Consider the following 20,718-nt stretch of genomic DNA (forward strand, 5'->3'; position numbering starts at 1 on the left):
ACATCTGAACTGTAAGCGAGCCACCACAATTGAATGTTTCCCTTTATAAGAGTTGCCGTGGTCATGGTGTCTCTTCACAGCAATAGAAACCCTGAGACTCTATTTTTTTTTTTTTACTTCTTTATAGAAGAAATAAAGATTAACAAACATGGAAATATAGGTAGTCGTACCTTTTATATGCGACATCTTGGTGTGTGGCCTTCCTAGATTCTGCCATCCCAGGTCATGGTTGGAATAGTGACCATGGTTCCGATCTCTATGCCGAGTGCCATCCAGAGCTGGAATATGAGGGGTCAGGATGCTCTCAGTGACCGGGATGCAGATGCCTGGAAATGAGGGTATAAACAGACCACTTTTACTCTAACCTGTGATGTTCATCTTGAGCTGTGTTAGAAGATATTTATGTGTCTATTTCTTAAGCTACCTATTGTGTTTCTATTTTCTTATCCATTAATTCATTCATTCATTCAATCATTCATTCATTCACTTACTTATTGAGGGTAGACTACTTTGGCTCTGGAACCAAGCCTCCTAGATCTGAATTCCCCCCCCCCCTTTTTTTTAAGATAAAATGATACTGTGCAAACAACAACAAATTAGGAATAAAAACAGAATTAACCTCATCCAATTACTATAAATATATGCAAATTACTTAGAATAGTGACATGGTGAAGAATTAAACCAGTGTCCAGTATTTCTTTCCTTAGAAACCATCTGCTAAGTCCTTTTTGTTTATGAGCAAACCAATCTGGTCAAGCCTACACACTTCTCAAATGGTTGTGAGGTCATTCTCTCCACATCAGGTCCTCTTTATGGTGCTCACAGCAGGTTTATGCTTAGAGCCCAGAGAAGGCATGACAATTAGAGCTTGACTGTGTCGTTTTCTATGGCTAAACTTAGGCTTCTAACCACTTTCTGCAATTACTTAATCATGTGTTATCTGTGATTGTTTTCAGTACATTATTAATGCTGAATAAATGTCTGCCTATGAGTTCGTTAGGCTTGAGAGCAGTCAGGCTACAGGTTGGAGTCCTTTGTTCTTGGTAGATCAGTCATCCATTCTAGGACATCTTTAATATAATAACTATAATATAAAACTCTTGTTAACCTGATCAAGGGACTCACAACTACACTACTTGTCTTGGTACTCATAAATTCAGCAAACAGAACATTTAGCAATTTTGCAAACAACTCTTCAATTTCGCAGGAGGAAGTGGCCAGATCCCAGGAAGCCCAAGTTTGGAAGGTGACTATGGTATCTCATATTACACAAAAACCCAAACCCTCCCAATCCTAAAAGTCTTATAACTCAGTAGTGTGGATAAACAGGCATTAAAATCACCTTTACACAAAAACTTATGAGAAAAAAGAGACTGCTTAACACTTGATCTCTTACCATTATTACAGCGGGTACCAGGGCAACACATGCCGTCTCTATGGCAGCGTTTCTTTTTCCTCCGACACACCATACAGGCTGACGATCCTTGGTGGGGACTGTGACAATATCTTCCAACTTCACATTCCTTATCACTGCTGCAAGGGTAGGCCTGTCATCAGATAAGACAACACAGAAAGCAGTGGGTGAGGTCCTTGGACACTGGAAAGGCATTGAGGCAGCAAACCTTAAGGGAAACTAAGTCACGTTTGCAGTGCCTGAATGAAATACATCATTGTGCACTTTTCTGCACATCAGTTCTTTAGGCTGACCCTTAGCTGATGACTTCTGATGGTTTACAAAGATGAAATTGGCAATAAAAGTTAAAGTGGAAAAACACCATGGAATTAACACTTCCCATGCATTTTCATGGCCACCTTTGGGTTTAGGATTTATACTTCATGCAGATAGGCACCTGCTGTAAGTGACCCTGGAGGCTCATAGAAAGGTGACTGTCATATTGCCACTAATTGCAGAACACACCAGCAGCCTCACCACTCCATTCCCTTTTGATATTGAAAGATGAAGAGAGAATAAAACAGACAAGCGATTGGGTTCGATGTTAAAGTATGTCATTTGACCAATCAGGGAAAAAACACTCATAATCCTTGCTGCGAAAGGTAGGGAGAGACCCTTCCAGAATGATCTGAGAAACAACTGATGTGCACACAATGCAAAAAACAACTGCAAACCTCCAAAACAAAGCAAAGGGCCCTGCCCTCGTTCCTACGTCCCCCACAGAGCAACAGCAGTATCCACATAACCAAAAGGACACCGGGCTTCAGTGACTCAGAGTTCTCAGGAAGCCCAACAAGGCTCTCATCACACCATCTCCTCTCAGCATCTACAGCAACCATGCCTTCAATTTGTTCAGAAGAGACTGGTTAATAATGCATTTCTCCACCAGCAGGAAGTCCCGAAAACTTCTTGAACTGTGTGTGAGAGTAACTCAAAAGATAAAAGTGAGATAGGGACTCCAGCCATACACAGCTTGCCTTTCGGGAGTTGGTGGAACATTTAACATGTACATGTTCTGAGACTGTGATGTCGCACAGCACACTCAGGCTTAGAATATTGAGATAGGTTTTTTTTTTTTCTGAAACAAACTCTAACTTTAGCTTGTGTTTGTTGGAACTCACCCTAGACAACTTTGGTCTTGAACTTTGAACTTGTGACAATTCTTTTGCTTCTGTCTTTACATAGTGGAGTTATGAGCAAGCATGACCAGGGCTAGTCTCATTTTATTTTTCTGATTTTTAGAGAAATGCATTCATTTTCAATAACAAATGCAAACTGTAGTTTTGAAAGCTTTGGTTTTTGCTTTGAAGTTTGCATAAATGATATACGGATGAAACTGTGGATAAAATGTTTGTGTCTCTAAAATAATTATTTTGGTTTGGGTGTTTCCATTATGAAATCCCACTTGATGTTCTGACCCCACACATTGCTTATTTCCTTTCTCCTTCTGTCTCTGTCTCCTCTCTTTTCCTCTTTCTTCCTCTCCCTCTCTCTCCCTCTCTCTCCTTTGCACTATATGTTTGCCGTGTGTGTCTGATCATCTTCAATTAAAAAAAGGAAGTAGAGATGAAGTTTATGTATGAGTCTGGAAGGAAATAGATTTTATCCTCATTACAATGTCTTATTTGTTGAAAGAATAACCTTGGAAACCATTCACTTCACATGATTGCACAGTGGCCATGCATGCAGAAGATGAATTTGTATTTGTAGCCCACTTTACACATTGTCAATTTACCTTCAAGAATCTGAATGAAGCTGGATTCACGGTAGTAGATTGTTTTTCAAGGACCCAAGACTGATGAAAACAAAAGAAATGTCACTTCCCGCCTTGCCACACTCCTTCCCCCAAGCAGTTCACCATCTTCCTATTTAAACTCATTAATTTTAATTGAAACACAATTCACATGTTTCTGATTCATTTACATTCATTTCATCAAATTGTTTTGCAAGAAACATTTGATGTCTTACAAGTCTTTCCTTTCTTAAAAATAGGACATGTTCTTTCAACAGAAACAAACACGTGCCATCTAAAACATCATGTGCTGTTTTCAACTCAACAAATTCTCAAACTATTCCGAACAGAAGGAAGACTGGGGTCCCATCCATAAAGAACAGACTACATTGGAGAAAAAAGTTGATTTCTAAATTTAGTTTATTTTAGAAATGTTTAGAAAAACATTAGTTTGAAGAAGCAATGACACAATATTTAGGACATCTTTAGCATGAAATGTTTTAAATATTGTGTGCTTGGAACTGAATGCCCATACAAAAATTCAAGAAGGAATAATTAGAAGTGTTTGAAGTGATTTTGATAATTTTAAATAGAAATATGGCTTCTCTTCAGCTCGTAAAACTTTTGGCTATTGTAAACTCTGTGAAGTAAAATATATGAACACACACACACACACACACATATATATTCCTGAAATATTTTCAAAAAGGGAGCATAATAAATTGAATGAAGCAAGTTTGAAGAGAAGCACGTGATATTAGGAGACAAAACTTGCTTTCAAAAATTTGTGTCCGCAGCCTAGATTGACTGAGGAATAAGGCCTTTTTAGCCCGTTCATTATCAAGAAAACAAACATAAAATGGAGGTCTAATATAGTAACAATACACATGCATCAGCTTTGATGCCCCGCATTTCAGTGAAGCATTCTGGACAAGGTATCTTGTAAAGGTATCAAGTAAAGGCTCTTACTTGGTTCCCACTTAAGGGAAGCCTTCTGGCCAACATAAAGTGAGCTTGAAAGCCTTAGCCAGAGTCTCAGTTTAATATTAATAACATGCTCACGTGGTACCTGTTTCAGAGATTTAAAAGTAAAAGGCCGATATGTTTCTTACTACAGAAATTAATAGCAGTGGATTTTTACAACTTTCTTGATATGGTCTTTAAGTGAAGTCTAGATAACGATAATACGAGGACCAGTGGGAGTTTACTAAACCAATAGTCAAGGGAGAGACCCAGAATATAGACACCTGCATTCTCTCTCCACTAAAAACTTCCAGAACTGATTAGAAATCCCACTTTGTCAGCATTCACAACCATTTATTACCCAGACTCAGGCATGGTTAGGATGTAAATTAATTAGGGGCACCTAATAAAGGGAGATGATTAGCCATAAATTAAGAATGTGTGAGAGCTGCCCAGGATCAGGCCAAAGCACTAGGGCATTCGTCTTGCCCCTTTCTAGTCTAAAAATAGAGTTGTTTCTACAAATAGTTACCCTCGTGATCATTATAACCATGACAGGAGCTTAAAAAAAAAGAGTAAACACACTGAACACAGATTGAATTGAAGTCTATCAGAAACCAACATTTCTCTTTAGTACAGAGAGTTTGAAGTACATTTCTGCTATGCTAGTTTGGAATATTTTTTATCATTGGAATGAGGGGAAAAACAGCATGTAGCTTTTAGAAATACATAGAGTGATCAGTGGTAGAGACTGAGTGTCCCGAGCTTGCCTTGGCATCAGGCCGCATCCCGAGGTAGCAGAAGCAAGAATGGGTCACGGTGAGGAGTTTACAACCATAGAGACAGGGTTGGGTCTTGATGACCTCTGTGCTGAACACAGAGATTACAAAAGTAAATTTGCCCACATCTGTCTTATGCCAACAGCTGTTGGAGAGACCGGAAACGGGAGGGAAAGGGAAGCACAGCCAAAGCTAGGACAATGATTCCAGTTCTTGACAGCAGTTCTGACAAACTGTAGAGTGGATTTATAAGCTGAATCCCACCATGCATATAATGATAAATAGAGTTCTAAGGAGCAAAGCAAAATGAAATGTACCCGTTCCATCTTACTTGAAATAACTGAATCTCCTTTCCTCTCTTTACTGTCAAAACTTCTAGGAGAAATGGTTTCTTCATTCAGTTTTATATATAGGATTGAGTTTATTACTGTTTTGTTTTTTTTTGTTTTGTTTTGTTTTTCTTTTTTTAATTTATTTATTTATTAAAGATTTCTGTCTCTTCCCCGCCACCGCCTCCCATTTCCCTCCCCCTCCCCCAATCAAGTCCCCCTCCCTCCACTGCCTGAAGAGCAATCAGGGTTCCCTGCCTTGTGGAAAGTCCAAGGAACCCCCACCTCCATCCAGTTCTAGTAAGATGAGCATACAAGCTGCCTAGGCTCCCACAAAGCCAGTACGTGCAGTAGGATCAGAAACCCATTGCCATTGTTCTTGAGTTCTCAGTAGTCCTCATTGTCTGCTATGTTCAGCGAGTCCGGTTTTATCCCAGGCTTTTTCAGACCCAGGCCAGCTGGCCTTGGTGAGTTCACAATAGAACATCCCCATTGTCTCAGTGTGCGGGTGCACCCCTCGCGGTCCTGAGTTTTTTGCTCGTGCTCTCTCTCCTTCTGCTCCTGATTTGGACCTTGAGATTTCTGTCCGGTGATCCAATGTGGGTCTCTGTCTCTGTTTCCTTTCATCACCTGATGAAGGTTAATATTCAGGAGGATGCCTATATGTTTTTCTTTGGGTTCTCCTTATTTAGCTTCTCTAGGATCACTAACTATAGGCTCAATGTCCTTTGTTTATGGCTAGAAACCAAATATGAGTGAGTACATCCCATGCTCCTCTTTTGGGGTCTGGCTTACCTCACTCAGGATAGTGTTTTCTATTTCCATCCATTTGCATGCAAAATTCAAGAAGTCCTTGTTTTTTACTGCTGAGTAGTACTCTAATATGTATATATTCCATACTTTCTTCATCCATTCTTCTATTGAAGGGCATCTAGGTTGTTTCCAGGTTCTGACTATCACAAACAATGCTTCTATGAACATAGTAGAGCATATATTTTTGTTGTATGATAAGGCCTCTCTTGGGTATATTCCCAAGAGCGGTATTGCTGGGTCCAGGGGTAGGTTGATCCCGAATTTCCTGAGAAACCGCCACACTGCTTTCCAAAGTGGTTGCACAAGTTTGCATTCCCACCAGCAATGGATGAGTGTACCCCTTTCTCCATAACCTCTCCAGCAAAACAATAACAAGAACCACAAATGCTCCCCATCCCTTTGAACTGTAATCACAAGATCAGTTCTCTGGGATCATGAGGAACATTGCTTCAGGTTTCTCTACAACACTGACCAATGAGTAGACCTTTGCCACAACCAAGCCTCCCACGTTCTCAAAATAATGATATTTTTCCTGTTTGATGAGGGGGGTTGGGAGGTGGAAGAGAAAGAGACAGAAACATCACTTGTTTATGTGGGATGGCTGGCCACCCATCCGGATTCTTGCAAGATCGACCTACTTCTGTTGCTGCTTCAATCTAGGCAATCCTTTGTCCCCTTGAGCACTGTTTGCAGCAAGCACAGAAGTTGGCTGGAGCCAGGAAAAACGTCATCAGACGGGCAGGCCAAAGACAGCCTGTGGGGGTGGAGGGCAGGGTGGTGGACAACCCAGCTGTGTGAATGAAAAACATTTGAGTGGATAGAGGGCGTGACAGTGAAGTTAGGCACCAGAACATGTCTTGGGGCTCTACAGTCGAAGCATAAGCAGAACAAGGCTGGCCATCACACTTGGGAAACCATAGCCTTTCCCTGACTCTTTAGAGAAAAGGTTAATTTCCCATGTTATGACAATCCACCTGGTAGATTTGTCTTTCCACGAGCACATAAGTTACACTACCGTGAAGGCATGCATTTCAAAACTACACAGGAAAAATTGTGCCACGGGAGTGCTGTGTGGATTCTACCTCAGTTTGGTTATGGGCAAAGCGCTCATCAGCTCTATGTATCTTATGTACACTATGACCTCCAGGCACACACCTTTGAGGACTCACGGGTCATGCTGGGAGGAATGAGCTATATTAAATTTGAGAGAGTTCAGACTCTCATGGTGCGCAGGATATGAATGTTTGGGTCCTTTAAAGCAGAGGTTTGGCTATGTGCTCAGCGATCAGTTTATTGCTGAGCCCTGGTGGACTAGTACTAGATAACTACTGGTTATCTTCCAGGTGCTTTTAAGAGAGATCTGTAATCTGCAAATGTTTTGCTGGCTACTCTAAAGATGTTTTTTGACAAAAAAAATATATATGCTCTTACACATGTAACATCTAAAAGCTGTCAACATGTGTCTGTTTGCTTTGTTAATATAATGCTTAATGTTAAATAGTTTGCAACATTAAGTTCACATCAATTCAATATGGCTCAACAAGATAGATATAAAACAGCATATTCATCATAAAATTAATTGCAGCGTATTTTTTTCCATGAACATTTTCTCTTCAGTTAAATTCTGGGGCTTGTACTCAGTTAATTTGGAAATGCAGAAGTCATCATCACAACTTTGAATGCTTTGCTTCCAGATTTTCCATGATTTCATTTAAGAATTCACGATAGGGGCCAGCAAGATGTCTCAGCCTGTAAGGCACTTGCCACCAAGACTGATGCGCTGGGCCATCCGTAGTGGAAGGAGACAAAGACTCCCTGAGGCTGTTCTCTGAACTCCATAGGTATGTGTATGATATGGCACATGCACCCCCATTCACACACACAGTAAATAATAAATAAATGACAAACATGAATAATTTTAAATCAATCAATGATAACACAAAGAACATAAGATTTTAAGACAAAGTATTAAAAATAAAATCACTCAAATCAAAACTTCAACCAGGTGATACATGTCTGTAATTCTAGCAGTAAGGTGACAAGACAAAAGGATTCCAAGTTCAAGACCGACCTTGGCTACATAATGAGTTCAAAGCCAGTCTGGACTATATGAGATCCTATAACACACACACACACAACACAGAACATAAAAGTATTTAAGAATTTTGCCTATATTTTCATCTATAATGTGTTAAAAGATGTGTGAACTTAGTTGTAACCCTAGGTGATTTCAAGAAGGAAGAACCACAGATGTTGAGGATCTGGAAGCAAATTTAGTCAGATAGCAGTGTTGTGCTTTTAACACTGCTAGGAGACACAATCTCACAGCTAACTCCCTTATCTTCTGGCTCTTATAATCTTTCTGTCCCCTCTTACACAATGTTTCTTGAGCCTTGGGTGCAGAAGCTGTTTTGTTGATGTATCTATTGGGACTGGGATATACAACTGTTTGTTTTGGTTGGTCAGTGTTTGCTTGGTTGTGGTTTTATATAATGCTCTCTGTCTGTTACAATGAGGAGGGTTTCCTTGATGAGGGTGGAAGACTACGCTTACAGCTAAAGATTTGGAGCTATCCCGTAAAGTTTCACCAACATAACAGCCTAAATATGAGATGAGACATGTCCAAGTGGAAGAGGGAAAACCCACAAGCCTTCAACCTTACACAAGGAGCTACAGGCAACTAAGTAATGCTCAGAGTGGGAAAGAATAGTCTTTCTCCAGCTAGTTACCTAACACCAAAAGATCACCCTGGAAAGCATAAATACAACTAACAGTATACAAACGGAGAAGGCTATACTTAAGAACATATATGTATGTTTGTATGTATATGCACATGCAAATGTATACATCTATGCATGTACCAACAATCAATAAAAATGAGGTCATGAATTTGAAAGAAAGCAAGGAAGGTTATGTGGGGAAGTTTGGAGGAAGAAAAGGAAATGGAGGAATGACGTAATTATAATCCTGTAAGGAAAAGAAAAAGTGAAGAACTAACCAAACAATAACAAAACAGCCACTGGATCAACATGACTGAGTCTACTTCAAATTTACTTTCCTAAGAAGAATAAAAAGCAATTCATGTGGTTCATCCCATTGCATATTTTTTTTAAAAAAAGAAAAGATTGAAAGTTGAGTTTTGACACAAAGCTTAAAAGACAGGAGAATACCTGTTAATGTTGCCAGGAATAATGGATTTCTCCTGGTAGCTTGAAAATACATTAGTTCTCGAATCAATTCAGAAAGTCCCACCAGAATCCAAGAGGATAAGTTAATTCTATGGAATAAAGGTTAGGTAATCTCTAACTTGAGTGCTCCACTCAGTCATTTTTCTAAAATTAATTTTCTATTTGAAATTATAGAAAAAATATATTCTTTTTCCCTTTCCTCCATTCAAACATGTCACATATCACCATCCTTGTTTTCCTTCTTTTTTCTTCTTCTTTTTTCATTGATTTTTGCTACTTGTACTTATGTATAGACATATATTCCTAAATACAATCTGCTCGACCTGGATAATGTGGCTCACGTGATACTCACATGTCTTCAGGGATGACAGCTTGGTATTAGATAACTAATTGGTGTACTCTTCCCTGGGGAAGATTATTCTCTAGTGTTAGCATTCTTTAGTTGCCTGTCGCTCTTTTAATCGAGAGAGAGAGAGAGAGAGAGAGAAAGAGAGAGAGAGAGAGAGAGATTCTAAAAAACTCTCTGAACACATCCCGTGTTCTCATCTGTGACATTTATTTCCCGTCAGGGAGTGAATGGGTGAGCTAACGTTTCTGTCTGGTCAGAGAACTTATGGAAACATAAGGAATGTGCTTTACCTGGCTCTTCGCTATTTTTGTATTTTGTAGGTCTTTCTCCCCTCATTCTGTTTAGGCATTCGCCCTCATTCAGAATGTATAGAGCAAGCTGCTCATATCTGTGGCCCCAGAAGGACCTCAGCATGTGCATAGGTGACAAGGCCTGTGTGTTCTGTGCTTCTATTACCGAGTCCTTTATAACTCTCTGACTGACTGACTTAGTGTAATTATCCAAGCCTAAACAGAGGAGTAAACTGCCAATTTAATGTGCTCTTCAAATGTTTGGTTGATAGCAGGAATAGAAAAATGTCATTATAGTCTTACAAATTTGCTTGATTTTATGTCTTTAGAAATATATTATGGTAAGGCAGATTTTTATAACTGTACTATTTAAATTATGCCTCCAGATTAATTTGTTTTATGACTCTTGGATAAGTTGGTAAGTTTCATTGGTCCCTTGATAAAATAGACATATATTTCTACTTCAGCAGTTCTTACCTGCTTACTTAACCATAAACATTCCATAGATTCTCTTTAAAAACTGCCTACCTACTCATGGATTCTTTTCCTGGACATTCCGATTATATCCTCAAATTAGATGGTGTCCAGGAGTGTCTTTTAATAGACTCTATTCTGATGAACACACAATAAGGGAAGATAGAGAGACAGGGCTTCAGAGATGCTGCATGGAATAATGATACATACTTTGCAGGTGTCACACAGATGATGCAAAGCTAGACCACGGGATGGACCCAATACCTTTTCCAGACATCAAGGGTCCACGTGAGGATTGCTTGCATGGCAACAAGTGTGTCTACGAAAGTGGTCCACTGGCAACAACTCTTTCATTTTTATTCCTAGTACTCGTTCACTGTGCTTGGGGGAGAACTCAGTACTTTCCAGAGCTCTGTGAAAAGTAAAGGAAGAGAAACACACATACACATCACAGCGTGACTTGGGAAGAACACACTGTGGACACAGAGCTGTCAACACATCGGTTATTGCTGCGCTGTTTCATATCCTCATGTGGTATACACCTGCGTCATGTTGGCAACAGATAACTATGTAGCTTTCTCTGTATCCTATATCCTGAGGGTAGACACAAAATAAAGAGCTTTCATCCCCATACAATATATGAAAGACAGATCGTGTGAGTGTCCATTAGTAAGTGTTCTTAGAATGGGTTTTCCTTTTCTCAATGAAAGGTCTATTTATATTTAAAAGCTGCTATTTAGATAGATATGAAGACATAAGCTTTTAACTTACTGCTTTCAAAAGACTTTTATGATAACAAAACAGGCCAAGGTTGGTAAGTAGTTTTGTGTTCAAAAAATAAATACTTGGAAATTTAAATGTCATATGAATTGGTGATTAAATGTTTGCTTACATTATCATGAACTAAAAATTGATGACATGACATTGCAGTGTGTTTGTAATTATACACATGAATATATGTGTGTAGTAATCATATCAAATTATCTCAGGAAATGTACCAAAGAAACACGTGATAGAGTTTACCCATGGGAAAGTAGACTAGGTTCATGTTGAGAATAGATCTTCTAGAAGAACATTTAGGTTACACATAAGCCTTTGAAAGTATTTTATAATTTGCACCAGATACATGCAACTCCCCCAAATTAATACAACTTTTTAAAGAGCTAGTATTTCAAAATTTAAAACAGAGTTTCTTACTTGTTTTTAAATTATGCCTTATGTTTTTGTTTTAGAAAAAAACAGTTTTCCTTAATCCAAAGCTTCCTACAAGAGCTTCAAGTAAAGACTCCCTAAGAAAAGTATTCTGAATGAGTTCATAAATTTCACTGTCTTAGAACAATATGACTATCAATTAAACATTCAAAACCATATTATCACACACATACGTAGACACACAATGCACTGCTCTAACAATTACTTGACTCAGCTAATGTTTGTTATTATCTTGGCTGATTTCACTTGCTATAGAGCAGTCAAGTGGCAATATCTCTCTAATCTTGTTGAGTTCTCTTTCATTTCCTTCAGGAATTAGGTCAGACGAAGCCAAGTAGCCACTGGCTACATTTTATTCTAATTCTGAGGAAACAGCTGATACAAGCAGATAAAATTTGAAAGACTGCTAATTTCTGGTCAAAATGATGAAAAAGAAAACCCAGAAAAATATCTCATTCATGTTCATTTTGCAACACAAGAACTTTTTCCCATATTTGTTAAGAATACTGTGAATAAATATTGAAAATTATATACTGCTCCTTTTAGAGCTTAGAGACTGTAAATTAGAAGATATTCAGAGTTTGTCCCTCCAGGTGTGCCGGTGTGGAGAGGCACTGGCTGACTTGAAGAGAGGCTGACCCAGGGAGTTACGGCAAGACCTGTATTCTGTAGCTAGCATCAGATTGCCCTGACTAAGAAACCTTTTATTATTAACACATGGCAAGGTTGTGAATCACAGTTATCACAGGCAAGTCTAAGAAAAGCAATTAAACAAGAGCTATGATATCTCTAGCCAAGGTATAAGAGTGTTTATGTAGATAATTTGTTCTATCAGCCACGGGGTGAAGGACTAGAATAAAGTCATTTGCCTCTTAGGAAATGAAAGAAATGATGCTATCTCATCTGATAAGAATTTTACCAGCCTTATTCTTTGCAATTTCAGCCTGATGCCTGAATTTATGATGTCTACAGATTACATCCTGGCATCTCCAATCTGTCCTTTGTTAAGGAAGGCTCTGTGTCCTGGTCCTGGGGTTTGTTCTTGGATGTTTGGGTTGTTCTGTTGACAGGCAGAACAGATCTCACAGAGAAACCTGTGCACAAAGTCACACCAAGTACACTTACATTGTCAATCAAATCAAATCATTTCTGAATTCCACAATCCAAGACAACTATGAATGTTTGAAGCAGTTTCAGAGTTTCAACTTTATGCTAGGGTAAACGTTTCTCAGTGGAGGCGTGCTTGACTTTCTGACAGATGAAATGTGATAGCGGCCAAGGTCTTTTATTTTTTGATACATTTAAAAGATGATTGAATGGAAAAGCCTTAGATTGGAGAATAGTTTTACGTTTAGTTTCTGATAATAGCAATAATACTACCACATGTTATTTATTAAAATAAAGCACTTTTCCAAAAAAATCAGTATCTCAATATACATATGGACTTAGTTCTCAGCCTCGTACCCCTAAGAACCAATTTAAATTCTTACTGTGTAGAAAAAAATGAAGGAAGGTCAGCACACAAGGGGCACGGAGATATGTGTCTACAGAACAATATGGTATAGAGACTCGTTGGGTTAACATCCATTTCTGTGAAAATTTTCTTTCAAAAGCGTTGGAAAGGAAGGAAATTATAAACTAGATGATGGATGCTTTGAGTTTTGGTGATCCCTACTATTCAAGTATCAGCCTCAGAAATGTGGTCCATCTTGTGATGACATTTCCAATGTGTTAGTAATCCCAAAGAGAACATGCTGAAGACATTGGTCCTCCACCACCACCCACATCCCAGGGCAGCCGCTTTTGTGTGGTAACCCAAGAACTCTCAGTAGAGCAGAGGGGGGTCAGAATATTTGTTACCAGATTAAACAACAAAAATAAATAAATAATGTTTTGGGTTTAAGTCATGCTCCTCTCATCCCGTTGGCTCTTTCTGCCTGTGCAAAGAGTATGCTCCTCTGTATTTCTGCTGCTTCCATTTGTGGGTCCCTGGTCATTACTAAGGAGCCCCAGATGTGCTGGCATTGAACTCCTGTTAATACCTCCATATCTGACCTAACATTCCCACAGACTTTGCAAAAAAAAATTATGGGGTTTTAAAATGTGAGTATAGAGGAAGGTGGTGAGCTAGGCAGTTTGGATGCTCACCTTACTAGACCTGGATGGAGGTGGGTGGTCCTTGGACTTCCCACTGGGCAGGGAACCCTGATAGCTCTATGGGCTGACAAGGGAGGGGAACTTGATTGGGGGAAGGGAAGGGAAATGGGAGGAGGTGGAGGGGAAGAGACAGAAATCTTTAATAAATAAATAAACAGAAAAAAAAAGGAGAGGGTAGCCAAGAGAGCAAGAGTTTCCATGGGGATAGAGATGGGTCTGTATTGCCTTTATACAACCAGAGGGCTTTTCTCACCATAGGAGGATCATGAAAAGGGTTAATGTAATTTTTAGACAGCGATGCTAGGATCATTCCAAAACTCTTTCACTTAAAAAAAAAAAAAAAAAAAAAAAAAACTCTGAGCTGGTCAGTGGTGGGTACACCTTTAATCCCATCTCTCAGGAAGCAGAGGCAGGGGGCCCTCTTTGAGTATGAGACAAGCCTGGTCTACAAAGACTAGTTCCAGGACAGGCTCCAAAGTTAAAAAAAAACCCTGTCTCAAAAACAAACAAACAAACAAACAAACAAATCTGTACTTCATGCCATACATTCAAATGTGTTCAGAGCAATATTTAAAACACTATACAAAGTCTTTCCAGTGTTGTCTGATCATTTTAACCAAAGAAGAAAGCTATATTACAGTTAAGATTACCAGAATACATTTGTTCTTTGTCTGATGAAGAATCTATTTTCCATCTACCTCTCTAGGTTTTGTGCCATGCATTCCGGCTACACGGGATAGATGCACATCCTCTAGTCAACTTCAACTCCGTGGCTCTTTGTTTAGAAACATTTTCCCCTTGCCAAGATCACTCTTTCTTCATCCCAAGTCATCATTAGGATATCTTTATCTCATAATTCAAAGATTACATCAACTTACTTCACTTTTGGGCAACTCTCCAGGTTGAGTAGCCACCTCCAGTTGAGATGAACTTGATGTTTATATCCCAGATATAGGGTGCTTATCTGTACTAGGACACAGAGCACACTCTGTTGAGTTCTTCACCTACTTTCTTTGAGTGATAACATCATTTTTAAATCTCCATTTCCCCAGTGGTTACATAATATTTGGAATGTATTAGTCCCCCCTCAACATGTCTTCTCTTGAGTTAATGAGATTTCACTGTAACTGAGGTTTAAATTCTATAGAATTAAATTGACAAAAAAAAATCAACCAGGAATGATAAAAAGTAAACTGATAAAAAGTAAAAGCTCAAAAACTAAGGCTGACTTTGTATGTTTTTTCATACTCGTTTTTAAAGCTGGTTAAATCTTATATAGCCTTTTCTAGTCTAGGAATCTGTATATATTTAAGAAGAAAGGACTTTGGATGATAAGATATTTTCTGTCTAGGAATTTTGCTACAAATGTCTCACTGAATCGCTGGCTCTGCTTTCCTGAGTGCTATCTTGCCTTGCCTTATATTCCCCAGAGTTTTCACTTACAGGTTAGCAACAGTGGGAAGATATTTCTAAGTAGCCACAGATTGTCTCTACTGTAGAGGTAATGATGTCCTGATAGTTATCCAGTGCAGTAACTGTCTTTGATCTCTTTCCTAATTGTCCTCTGGAAATGATTAAGATTTGTGCTAGGTTGGAACACTCTCAGTGGATATTTCTTGGATGAGAGAGCTGGTTCCCTCCTGCTCCTAAATACTTCTTTCCACTGTTTCTTTGAATTTTTCTCTAGATATTGTCTTTTGATTATATATCAAATGTGATAGTTTCCTAGTACATATATACATATATAAATGTATGTATTATATCACACACACATATAGTATTTATAGGTCTTGAACAAAATGCTTTCCAGCTATTGTCTATAATTATTGTTCATATGCCCTCAACTTCCATAATCATTCCAATAAATAATTGGAATTTTAGGAAAACCCATGTAAGTGTTAGGTCCTGTTTCTAAATTTTACAACATGCAGATGTTTGTAAAAGATTGTTTATAGCTTTATCTGAGTTCATATTTGGTACTTTCAGAAAGATACTATGAGACTATTTGCTGGGCAAAGGGGTGAGAAATAAAAACTCTGCCTTTTAGTTTGAATGTGTCCTACACATATTAATTCCACATAGAATGTCACTCTAGTTTGAAAAGGCTGAACACTTGTAAGGTTCATGTACATTCCAGTTGCATAGAATAGACCAACCAGAGTGCTGGCTTCTCTAACATTGTAGGAAAAGGAAAGACATTCACACCTGGGCACAGCAGGTATCAGGCAGACTTGATTATATCTGATTATAACATTTCCTGGGTTTAAATGTGATCACCAGAACGTCATTCATACAAACAAGTCAAGTTGTTTCTACACTAAGATTAGATGAAGTATTTTTTTTTTATAAAAAACAACACTAGCCAGGCTCCTGTCTGAGAATAGATCAAAAGCCTACCAATCTGTTCATGAACTGGTTTTCATCTGCCCTCCTGGAGCACAGCAATGCACACACTGATCAAATGCTGCCTGGGCTTAGAAATAGGATGGATGGAAATGCCAAGAATGAGCCCCTAAAACCAGACTGCCATAACAATGAGAACTGGAGCTGTCTTTTCATTACATACACATCAGAAATCCTTACCACTTGCAACTTATGCTTCCAAGAAACAGTAGAATGTCTTTCTAATACAGAAATATTAATAAATATCAACAAATTCAATTCTAAAAAGTCATGCCTTGCTTTCTGGAAATTATTCCAGTACAAAATGAGAGGATTTCAAAACACAGTTCCACAGAATGATCATTTCAAGGTGTAATCAGCCTGTTACTTATTATAAAACAACAATTAATATTTAACAGTAACTGTGTATAAACCCTTTTGTCTTTGAAGTTAATACTAACAAATTAATTATCTGTCACAAACTACCAGTATATGTTTGGAGAACTCCAAGAACTTTAGCATCCATGTGTGTCATTTTGTCATGTCTGCAATGGGATCCCTCCATGGTTAGATATTAAATAAACATTCTTGCATGCACACAGGTTAGCAACACACCTACATCGCAACATCTGCCTGGCTCAGTGCTGGATCCTCAACTCATACCCATTCTAAGGCAAAAACATGTTTGGAGTGATAGAGGGGTATGGTTTTCATTGAAGACAAGTTTAACTGAGAAGAACAGAGAAATTGTCTGGGAATTCGGGTGCATAACCCCAGGTGTGGTAGCAATGAGCTTTTCCCATTTCTTACTAGAGTTCCACAACTCTCCATGTAAACCTCAACCCAGCCACAGTTCCTGAAATCCACCGTCTCACAGGCCAAAATGTCTCCTCCTGCTACCAGATGCCCCAGTCCCAAAGTCTCACTGCAGACTGCTCACATATCCATGAGACCTTGACAACAGCAAGTCCTAGAGACTGCAGCTATTTTACTGATGTGCCTTTCACAAAATGGTTTCACAACTTCCCTGCCCATTTCACTGTGTCTGTTATTTTATAAAATAATAAAGAATAATCTCTAATCTTTATTACAAATTGCAAAGTGAATTGTAATGAGTTTTCTTTGTTTCCAAACATGTGAAAATTTATTAATTCCCTTTCCTATATATGGAAGAACATGAAGGAATTATATTGCCAACTCTTAATTTCAGTGGTGGTGTTTTGGTTATTTTTTTGACTTGGTTCTTTACAGATGTGACTGAAGTGCTTGTGGATGGAATAACATGATAGTAATGAGCTAAAAATGGTCAAAATGTTAGGACCAGAATGTGAGGGTTCAAACACACGATTTCCTCTGCTTTTGTGTTTGCTAGAAATAGCCATCAAACAAAACAAAAGAAGTTTTGCAAATATAGACAAAATGCTAAAATTAATCTAGTCATAATCAATCCTATACATAAATCACATAATTTGATTTTTGCATACAGAGTCTAGGTAGAATCTTGGGAATATGGAATCAGAATTGTCCCTTGGCCTCTTCTTCTACTTGGAGTGAAGAGAAGGTAACTTTCAATAAACTGTGTCAGGCTAGAAAGACTTTTGATCTTATCAGAAACTTCAGAGACTCCAGAATCAGGCAAATTCACACTGTACTTGCAGAAATATCAATGCATTAACTAAACTTAGAAACTGATATTCTCAACTCTGACCAGAGCCACAGACCTGTAATTTTAGTTACTCAAAATGTTGAGGCAGGAGCATCACATATTCATAGTCTATGTGTTTACATACCAAGTTTCAGGTCAGCATGGGCAACTTTGTGAGACCATGTCTCAGAACAAACAGTAAGGTTTAGAAAGAGTATCAGCCTGTCAAAAACAAATTTCTGGGTCTAGTTCCCTGTGCCGAGAGAGAGAGAGAGAGAGAGAGAGAGAGAGAGAGAGAGAGAGAGAGAGACTGCCTTGTATTTTTCAATCCATAAAGACCAAAACACCAACATACCTAGCCACAGGGATCCATTGATGACTTTCCTAAATACTTAATGTCAACAAAGCTAAGAATGACTAAGGGAGAGTTAGTGCCCCACAGAGGCCAATAGAGAACAGGGAAGAGGAGTCAGGACACCATGCTTGTAAAGAGTCATGATCTAGTTACTACTGAGAAACCATTAGTACACGGGAATCCTGCTACCTTGGAGTAGCAAAAGAAGAATCGATATGACTATGCTGAGTGATCATTTTCTAAGTGTATGGAGTGTCTTGTCTCTTTTTTATTGCTCCTTGGGTCTTGGAATAACTATGATGCTTATAAAAAACATGTGATATGACAAGGATTATATGACAACATGTGAACATCAAATACAGTCCCTATAGCCAGTGTTCTCCTCACTCCAGCCTCATCATGTGATAATTTCATTATAAAAAGTGTATGCTTTCCCACGTTGCATCATTGGCAGCTCATATAAAAATAAATAAATAAAAGCAACTAAGTATCTGTGTTCTCTGAAGAGTCATCCCCTGGAATCACATCTGCGTAGCACCTCTGGGTGGCACACATTCTCTCGTGGAATTAGGATGGGGAGTTGAATTGAGCTTTTGAAACAGTATTGAAATAAAGGTCATGTAACACAAGATAACTTTAAGATCAGTGTTCCAAGGGGCAATGTATTCACAGTGGTTCAGCCACCATATCTGATTCCAACATGTTTCAGTGCTCTACAAAAAGCCCACTACGTAGTATGATGAGACACCAGAAATGTTTACTGTGGAGGTGAGGAGGCCTACCTCAGAGTCTGTTAGTGACTTGTGGTTAGTTAATATAAAAATCAGTAAGAGAACCCAGTTTTTCAAACTCTAAATTCCTTAGCAGACTAGAGGTTCTCAAGTATTCACCTTGACCAGACAAGTTGGATGTATCACACACAGACTGAAGGCTCCATCTTCAAAGTCTCCGAGTCAAAAAGTCTGCAGGGGACACTTACTTTGCCAACAGATTCCCAAACAAGGCTGATGTGGCTGTGTCTATGACGTGGGATTTCCCCTCTGTAGAGAGAAGCTGCTTTGGCCTGTGGCGGGGCAGACTAGAACTTGGCGGGAAAACTAAACTGAAAGTAGAGAGAAGGGAGGCAGAGCTCAGCAGATGCCATCTAGCTGCTACAGGACAAAGATGCTGGAATTTTACCAGTAGGTCACATCACAGCCCATTGGTGATACATAGATTAATTAATGGATCAATTTAAGATGTAAAAGCTAGCTGGGAATACGTCTAAGCCCAGAAACTAAAGTACAGTATTCACTTACATCTCCGTACTGTAATTCAAGAACCAGCGGTCTGTTGTCAGGTGTCTCAACCCGTTTCCTAATTTAACCAGAAGTTTCTATAGTCAAACAGAGCAAGCATACCGGAAGTTCTTACACTCCCTGTGTTGTTAGATGTTTGTTTGTGTCACCGCACAGTCAAGAATCTGCAAGAAAATGTTCTTTAACAGCTTAAAAAGTTGTCATTTAGAAGGAATTTTCTAATTTTTATTTCTTCCTGAAGACGGATCTTTCTCTTAAGTCACTGAGCTTCTTTTTTTCAAATGTCTGAGAGAAATATTTATAATGTAAATGAACTCGCTGATGTTACAATTAAAGGAAGGGTTTTTTTTTTTTTGGTTTTGGCTTTTTTTTTTCTTTTGGTACTACTTGAAGTACTTCCAAGTACATGGCCCCAGAGTAAACTCTGTGTTTTGTATTATGGGCAGGGATTTCTCCACTGGTTCACCCTCAGTGAAGTTTCAGGCTGGCATCATAGTCTACCAGCACTAACAGGTTTTCCTCAAGGCACTGATTACACTGTCCGAGCCACCCCTCCTCTCTCGGGTTTCTGTATAAGTTGATGCCAATGCTTCAGCACCAATTCAAGACCACCACCCATGCGTGTGCATGTGTGTAGATGAACATTCCAACATCTGCCCAGCAGATCCGCCTGTGCCCTCCTGGTGAGGAAACTTGAGGTTGGGTGAGGTGGAGCATTGCAGGATGCAGGAGTCAACAGTGGGGTTGAGGATGTCTTGTTTCTAAAGTGCTTGGATCCTTTAATCTTTCTTCCTTTGATGTCTGAGATTTCCTTCTTTAGGCAGTGACACTGGGACCAAAGCAACACCAGGAAACCATTTTCCAGTAAAGGGTATGTGTGCTGCAAACACCTGCAGCGCCCCTGGAACCAGGTGACTTGAATTACACACACATTACTATGTTCCTGCTTTGCATGTGGGTGGCAATTCCAACCTTGGGCAAAAAGATGATAGCCCTGGTCACAGTGCTGTGACTTCTATTTATTGTCTTCACATATATCAAATCAAATCACCATGATCAGAGAGGGGAAACCTTTGTAGTGCTTATGAGTATAAAAATAATGGATTGCAAGCCAGTAGGAATTTTTGTACACATGGTTTGTGGATTCAAACAAGAGAGAGAATGAATGGTTTGTGATCAAAGTCACTATGCAATTGAAAGACAGAATTTGGGGACCAAGATTTGATTGTTATCAGCTAATATGTGAACTTTTTGCATACTGTTTAACGTTTTGGGGCTATTGACTTCCTTCTCATCTAT

General features: G+C 38.9%; 1 protein-coding gene across 1 annotated transcript in view; it reads right to left on the reverse strand.

Moving 5' to 3' along the window:
* Dkk2 (dickkopf Wnt signaling pathway inhibitor 2) overlaps nucleotides 1–20,718 on the reverse strand; it is a 90,060-nt gene that overhangs the window by 5,007 nt on the left and 64,335 nt on the right. Inside the window, exons 2-3 of the mRNA XM_075981315.1 lie at nucleotides 1,397–1,547; nucleotides 171–326 (exon numbers count right to left, since the gene is read on the reverse strand). Coding sequence (XP_075837430.1) covers nucleotides 171–326; nucleotides 1,397–1,547 — 307 coding nt within the window. The remainder of the gene's footprint in view (nucleotides 1–170; nucleotides 327–1,396; nucleotides 1,548–20,718) is intronic.

The sequence above is a fragment of the Microtus pennsylvanicus genome, chromosome 7, assembly GCF_037038515.1.
Source record: "Microtus pennsylvanicus isolate mMicPen1 chromosome 7, mMicPen1.hap1, whole genome shotgun sequence".
Classification (NCBI taxonomy): domain Eukaryota; kingdom Metazoa; phylum Chordata; class Mammalia; order Rodentia; family Cricetidae; genus Microtus; species Microtus pennsylvanicus.